Source organism: Parambassis ranga, chromosome 19 (assembly GCF_900634625.1).
Source record: "Parambassis ranga chromosome 19, fParRan2.1, whole genome shotgun sequence".
In the NCBI taxonomy this organism is placed as follows: Eukaryota; Metazoa; Chordata; class Actinopteri; family Ambassidae; genus Parambassis; species Parambassis ranga.
The window spans coordinates 21,613,732-21,621,333 of NC_041039.1; the positions used below are offsets into that span (position 1 = coordinate 21,613,732).

The 7,602-nt window shown below is 42.5% G+C and overlaps 1 protein-coding gene across 5 annotated transcripts; it reads right to left on the reverse strand.

Annotated features, from left to right (window-relative positions):
• Positions 1–314: 314 nt before the first annotated feature.
• On the reverse strand, positions 315–7,599 carry LOC114451384 (proton myo-inositol cotransporter-like). 5 transcript variants are annotated; one of them, XR_003672198.1, is made up of 11 exons: positions 5,460–6,744; positions 5,229–5,388; positions 4,939–5,147; positions 4,747–4,855; positions 4,438–4,601; positions 4,147–4,261; positions 3,227–3,352; positions 2,272–2,390; positions 1,949–2,101; positions 876–1,654; positions 315–778 (listed from the first exon to the last, which is right to left on the reverse strand). XR_003672198.1 is itself a non-coding variant. In XM_028429938.1 (11 exons), the coding sequence occupies exons 2-11, from the start codon at positions 5,899–5,901 to the stop codon at positions 1,428–1,430; spliced, it is 1,824 nt and encodes a 607-aa protein (XP_028285739.1). In that variant the 5' UTR covers positions 5,902–5,929; positions 7,467–7,599; the 3' UTR covers positions 785–1,427. The 5 variants fall into 5 exon arrangements, 4 of the variants coding, with proteins under 4 accessions (XP_028285739.1, XP_028285737.1, XP_028285738.1 ...); XM_028429938.1 differs by lacking the exon at positions 315–778 and adding an exon at positions 7,467–7,599 and having other exon boundaries at positions 785–1,654; positions 5,460–5,929; XM_028429936.1 differs by lacking the exon at positions 315–778 and adding an exon at positions 6,764–6,864 and having other exon boundaries at positions 785–1,654; positions 5,460–5,926.
• Positions 7,600–7,602: the final 3 nt, after the last annotated feature.

Consider the following 7,602-nt stretch of genomic DNA (forward strand, 5'->3'; position numbering starts at 1 on the left):
TGTGTGTTGTCAATACTTGAACACAGAACAGACATTACAATTACAAAATGTGTGTTTTATAACCTGGATTGGATCTAAACACAAACTGTTATTAATCTGTAATTCCACATTTGGTTTGTTTATGTAACAGATTATAATCCAACCAGCCTATTTTTCACCTGGCAGGTGAACTTATTCATGTGACCTCATGGGGGCGCTAGATATATATAAATAAAGTATTCCTCGTCAGGATGTCTCTAAGATGCAAAAATGCTGAAATACACTTGTATAAATGAAGAAATATTCTCCTCTCAAACACCCATTAGAGACATCTGTAAACTCACTGCTTGGATCAGTTTATTTTCAGGCTTGCACGCTGATAAACAGACCGTAACAAAGACAGGAATCAAACTTCAGAAACAGCATTGTATTCAAAATGTAGACAACTCCTTTGGTCCTCATTTTAAAATACATCCATGGCCTAGAAACACCTTCTGGAAATATGGCAGCAGTATTCTGAATATTGGGATATGTTGCAAATATATGGCACACAGGAGAAGTGTGAGACACCAATGCAATCATAATGGATCAGTAACCAAAACATGTTGTCATAAAAACACCACATATCTTTGTGTTATGGTTCTTCTTATGTCCTGTAGTTGTTAGTAAGTGTCATATTGCTAGTAGACCTGCTAAAGCAAATAGGCTAATATTAAAGTGTACCAGTGCAAAGAGGACATTGTGTACAAAGCTGCTCTGTGTTACGGTATTCTGGGGCACTTGGTCACCTCTATCAGAACTGTAAGAACAGGGACAAAGAGTTGAACATTAAAAAAAAGGCATTTTTGGTGTTTGAAAGGCATTATTAGTGCTTTGAATACAATTTCTGTACTTACAGTTATATAGGCTATGGCACTGTCTGACCCCACCGCTCCATGGGTTGATGGGCTGACTTCCAAACCTTGCTAAAAACATTGAATAACTCACTCTAGCAATGATTTGGCAAATACAGAACTTAAAGCCCTTTAAACTGCTATCTTTTAAAAACACTTCTCTACTGCCACTTCCTGGGAAAACAAAAAAATGTTCAGTCATTTCTGCTGAACAGCTTGTCTCATATTACCAGTTATTTTATTATCCTAGCAACACTGTTACAGACGAACCTCGCCGACACTACGGCTGGTGAGTAAGGTTCCCTTTTAAATTAGGCCACAGAAAGAGGAGAATATCTAACAGAACAAAGCAAAGCAGCCCAGGTGAGACAAAGGCAAGGGGAAAAAAACATGATGGAAAAGACTTGCCTGAGTGAGAGATAGTACCCTTTACACATGTACAGTCAAGTCTGTTATGGGCAGCATGATAACCATAACACCAGCAGCCTTCCCAATCATATAAGAAAAACAAACAAAACACAGAAGAGAAACAAAAAGACAGAAAGTCTTGGCGGCCTACTCTACATCTGAAGCTTCGTTGTCAGAGGGGAGGTAGTTGTGGCCTTTTACCCGGATGTAGTGGACGTGACGAGTGTCACTGGGCGAGGAGTCGCCACAAGAGCAAAGCTGACCGGCAAACAGGTTCTCGATGTCCTCCAGCTGCAGGCCCTTGGTCTCTGGGAGGCAGCCCAGGACAAAGAGGAGAGCCAAAACCACAAGGCCTGTGTACATGAAGAATGCCCCTGGAAAAGTTCCACATGTCGATTTTTACTATGGAGCTACAAAAACCTTTATAATTACAATACAAACAATAAAACATTTGCTGCTGCCCGGTCTGAATACAATAGAACCTCAGTTAAAGTTCATCTGATCGGCCTCACCACTGTAAAGGTTATAATGACCACACCCTGTTATACAAGGAGTAATAAACACTGTGAGATCCGCCTTCTTCTGGGGTGGCATGAAAATATTCTTAAATTGAATACAAATATTTGATCACAACTTGAAAAATGTGTTATATGCTCAAGGAGACTTACCATAATACGTCAGATATTCAGCGGCATGAAGGAAAGTCAGAGACACCACCACGTTGAAGATCCAGTTGACCCCAGCTGAGTAGGCGTTACCGGTGCTACGAGCCCACAGTGGGTAGATTTCCGAGTTCACTGTCCAGGGCATGGGGCCCATACCTGTAATATGTATTACATGTGACGAAACAGTGATGATTCTTAATAGTCACACTATTTATTAACTGTGAATTAGAATTTCCCCATTGTCCTTTTTCCAGAAATACCTCTGAAGTGTCAGAGACGGCTCAGTCACAGTAATATAAATTTGATGTGAAACTCTTAAGACACACCTGGAGCAAAGGATGCAAGGTAGAGGATGAGGCCCAGCAGGACAATCCAGGAGTAAGATGTGGGGCAGTAGTTGTAAGCCCAAATCGCCCCATCAGCTGCCTCTGACTGGTTGGAACATCTGGAAGAGAAAAACAATGAAAGACAAATAAGACTTGTGGCGTTTACAGCTGTGTGTGTCTGCATTATGATCCCTGCCTAAACACACTGGTAGCTGCAAGCATGTAGTCAAAGCACCTACTGATGACATCACGGATGGTTCTATACTGTCTGTGGTCCTCGCAGGATGCACATTAGTTCAAACTAGAAAAGGGCATTTCCTGAAGAAAATGCAAGATTGATCGCTGCAGCTGAAGCATTGTTTTGAATGCTGATGTGAAGGATTGCTCTGAATTGCTGGAGAATCAGAGCAATCCAGAGCTTTGTATGCCTCTGTGTGTCAGCCTGTCACCATGGTAACAGCAGAGGAGACCTCAAAAACCACTCCAACTTTGAGAGCCTGGCGTGCGAAAACGATTCGGAATTAGAAAATTATTGAAAATATTTGAAAAACTAATTTTTTGAAAAAAAAACTTGAAGTTGACCCGGGATGTCCTCTGTGAGATGAACATTTTGATAGTTGAATGGCTGAAATCGGTCAATGTATGCTGAAGATACGCTGCGCCAAAAAACGTACGGAAGAATAAAAAAGAAGAAGAAGAAGAAGAAGAAGAAATAGGGTGAAGAACAACAGCCTAGCAACGGCAATCTAACTGATAATCGTTATTTTGCCACATCAAAGAACTTGCAGGATGACCGCCATGTGATAAATCATGTTAGAATCCTGCAGCGTCACAAGGAAATATTTCTTGTGCAAAGCAATCTAACCGTGGTGTAGATCCCCATAGGTAAAGCCAGAAATACACATGATCCTGATAAGAGCTGCTTCTAAAGACACTGCACTGCACGGTGCCTGACCTTCCCCAAGCTGCCAGATCCGTGGATGCTTCATTGACAGGAATGCAGGAGGAGTCGTACACTGTGGTGCCGTTGTCACGGTAACAAAATCCACAACCTGGATCCAACATGCAGCGCTCACAGGACCTACAGACAAAAACAGTCTTGTCAAACAAGTGAATCTTAGAGTTACAAGTAGATGAAGAGTTGGAGCTCTTTGTGCATTTTAATCATACCACACAGAAATTAGACTCATGTGGTGACTTCAATTTAACTGACATCATTAGTTCATCAAAACGCTAATTTTAGGAATGCTGTGCAAAAGAAAAAAAATCTCAATGTACAATCCACTTTTCCTCAACATGCCTGATAAACATGCTGCTCCTGGAGGTGGGGGTGTAGAGAGAGAGAGCCACGGTGACTGCAAGGTAAGAAATATCCTTATAAAGAAAAGCTGAGTCACGTCCAATATTTAAAGCCTCACATGAACGTCGCTTCTGTCAGTGTAGAAACTGAAAAACTGTGAGACTAAAAAGAAGCTGTGGAATTGCTCATAAATCCACTCCCAGCACACAGTTTTCACTCAGTACTTGTGTCCCACAGTCATGTTAGGTGATATGTGCACACATAACATATTCAATGAAAAATATTCATATTTACAAAGATGCCACAGTGAGGAAATTTGCCGAACTTTATAAACAATAAGACTGGATATTTGACTTGAGAAGCACATGGTGACCGTTTGCTGCAGAGGCTTTGAACACTGATAACACACTGATCATAAAAGAAAGTGAATTATGTTAATTTATTTTCAATAAAATAGCAAAATGATGGTGGTTGTGGGCTCCATTAGTTTGCATCTACTGTGACAAACCTAATATTTATTTAGATTACATTTATAAGTACAAATTTCTCATGAAAAAAATGTTTTTTTTTTTTACCCATAAAGCCTGCAGGTTGAGTTCTGAGAGTCCACTGGGTGGAGGGTTATGGGTGGAGAGTTCTGAGCAGAGAGCAAAAACCCAACTGCCAACAAAGCCAGACTCAGACCTGTACCTGCACTGGACAAAAACAAACACACTAAGATCCAGCAGAACAAAGAAATATATTCTCTTATCATACCAACAGTATGTAAAGCTTCATGTAATAAAGTCTCTTGAAATGTTGTCCATTTATGACTAATGCAGGGTTTTTTTAACCTTAATCCAGTCGTTACTGTCAGATTAACAAACCTAAAAGACTGCCCACAGTCAGCTTCCTGCGACCCACTTTCTCCACGAGCCACACTCCAACCAGGGTGAACACAAAGTTGGTGGCTGAGGTTGCTGCGGCCAACCAGATGGCCTGCTTATCATCCCGCACTCCCGCCATCTGCAGAATGGTTGCACTGTAATACCTAGATAAGACAAGCGACACGGTGAAACCTCATGACAAGAATTTCCAGGCAGCACAGGATGTGGTGAAAAGGCAGGAGGCTCTGATGTCATCATGGTCAATCGTGATCAACACTATGGCGGCGATTATATTGGAGTTGAACCTACATGACGGTGTTTATCCCAGACAGCTGCTGAAACATCTGCATGCCACATCCGACAATGAGCGCCCTGCGGGTCGGGCCATGACTGAGGATGCGCAGAATAATAAAGCCTCCTAAATAAACCAAAACACAACCAAAAGTGTTCAAATAAATCTGTCACTTCTCATAAATCGTCTCCTTCATATAAATCTTTCACCTCCACCCGCCTCTTTCTCCTCTTCTTCAATACTGCTTCTGATGGTGTCGTACTCCTCGTCGACATTGGAACATCCTCTGATCCAACTGAGAACTTCACGGGCTTCTTGGCTCCGACCTTTTTGGAGGAGCCACCGTGGGCTCTCCGGGAGGAAGAAGAAACCGAAGAACTGCAGCACGGCGGGAACGATGGACAGGCCCAACATGTACCTACAGCATGGAGGAATGTTCCTACCTCAGAAACTTGGTGAAAGGAAGTAACACAAAGGATAAAAATAAACCTTATCGTACCTCCAGCCATCGTGGCTCAGGTAGCTGAAAGCTCCATCGACCACGCTGGCGATGAACTGACCACCAGTGATGAAGAGAGAGTTAATAGTGACCAGCTGACCTCTCCGGTGAGGCGGGGAAACTTCTGCGATATACACGGGGACGGTCATGGAAGCAATACCTGAAGGTAATAAAACACTTTGTGTTAACACGCACACAAATGGACTACATACATGAAAATGAAGTACTCACCTATGCCCAAACCAACTGTGATTCGGCCAACGAGAAGCACCTCCTTATCCTGGGCTAGGCTCAAAATAAGGCCACCGACGCTGAAGATAAAACTGGCAATGAGGATACAGATCCTGCGCCCCAGCCACCCGTTCAAGGAGCCTCCACTCACGGCGGAGAGGGCGGCAGCCCCGACGGTACTGGACACCAGCAGCTCCTGCCACAGGGCACTCAGGTTCATCTCCTTCTTCAGGAGCAGCATGGCCCCAGAAACCACCCCGGTGTCATACCCGAAGAGGAACCCTCCCAGGGCAGAGAAAAACGCCAGCACGTAGATGAACACTGGCGTGGAGGCATCTGGACCCAGGAGGTTCTCACGAGAGTCCCTAGATGGAGTTCCTATGAGACTCCGCTCTCCATCGTCCCCTGCTTCCTGTCTCCTGCTGCCCATAAGGTTGCTCATGTGCAAGCTGTACTCATAGTGGCTGCTGCTGGACATAAGAGAAACCAGGAGATAAGCTCACCCACAACTGGCTGCGGTTACCTGGTTAAGCCACACATTATCTGACGTGCTGTGAGGTCTGGATGGGCGTGGAGTCGGTGCGACGCGTTCAGAACACCGCAGAGGTTTTAAAAGAGCGACTCCAAACCATGATACATCACATCTCTGCATCATTTCAACTCCAGACTCCAGTCTTAGCTGTCCTTCTTAAAACCGGTAGAAACCAGGACGTCGATAATCCACCTAACGTAGCGATAACCTCTTAAAATAAGCGTCTGAGGTTTACCGCTGTGAGAAAAGTCTCCTAAAACATTCATTTAAACGTGTTTAAACTGACTTCAAAGGTCTGTTTACTCCACTGACAGCGGCGCCACAGCGACCCTCTGTGCGCGGCCATATTTGCAAAGACGTCATGTGACCAGGGGGTCTTCTTCTTCTTCTTCTTCTTCTTCTTCTTTTTCATTTTCTTCTTCTTCTTCTTCTTCTCCTTCTTTAAATGCCAATATATACTTTCTTTAGGACGCATCGCCAAACTCCATTCAAAATATGTCATTTTTTTGTGAATCGCTGTATGTTGCAACGTTTTAAACAAATAAAACATTAATGCACAACATTTACTGCGCGTGCACGTTTAATCGGTATCAATAATAACCCGCTAATATATTTTTGAGCCTAAACACATGCTGAATGATTAACACCATTCGCATCGCGCCCATAGCTCATAATCACCTCTCATCGTCTCCTAGCACACATTTGCATATTTGCAACTCTCAAGCAGTTTAAATATGAATCTAAATAACATAAGTAATATTGCTCGGCTTACCTTAAACAGGCGCAACTAACCTTTTACCAGGTAACTATGAGTGTCTGGTTTTCTGGAGCACAGCTGCTGTGCGTCCTTCTAGACAAACAGGAAGTTTCTGTGAGGGAATCATATGATACTGCTGCAGGACAGCACGGAACACGCCCACTCAGCAAAAATACCTGTTCTCTGACCTTCAGGCACAAAACCATCAGTACTGTCAGTTTACTTTGCTTGAAACAGCAACGTTTGTTTTAATATTATTCCAGTCAGATAAGTAGATGGTTCTTTTTTTCCCCCAATGAAAACTATTATTCTATAGAATATTACAGTATATCAGCTATGTTGGACTAGTTTTCCTGTATGTTTATATTTTTTAAAGTAAAAAAATAAACAAACACGTGACTCAGGCACGTTTTATCTGCTCATTTAATCTCTTAAAAAAGTTTATATATATATATATATATATTTAACTAAGTACAACCGTTTCACACATAACTGTGCTGATTATAAACAAATACCGTAATACAAAGAATACATGCGCACCACTACACAAAGATGGCGGCGGACAGCAGAATCTAAAAGTTTCCATTTATTTGATTAACACACTTATGTGTACATTTTATGTACGCCGTGTTTTTGTTTGTCTTCCAGAAAGTTGTAAAATGTTTTATTATTTGCTCCATGGACAAAAAAATGTTGTCAAAACACAAACACAACTTACAATGAGGGACTTTTTGAATGGAATCAGTGCCAGTTCTGTGTCTTTAAATCGGTCATAAAGAAGCGACGTCGGACTCCAGGTAAAAGGCGGAGAGTGGGGGAGTGGGAGCTCATTAATTTAGTTTAGCTTAGTTTAG

Excerpts from the sequence above, each read along its gene's own strand:
- LOC114451384 (XM_028429935.1), bottom strand. The coding sequence starts at position 5,937 with ATGTCCAGCAGCAGCCACTATGAGTACAGCTTGCACATGAGCAACCTT. Across the intron at positions 4,602-4,746 it reads TCTGGGATAAACACCGTCAT|GTATTACAGTGCAACCATTC; the intron begins GTAGGTTCAACT and ends TGTCTTATCTAG. Across the intron at positions 3,353-4,146 it reads TCAACCTGCAGGCTTTATGG|GTCCTGTGAGCGCTGCATGT; the intron begins GTAAAAAAAAAA and ends TTTTGTCTGTAG.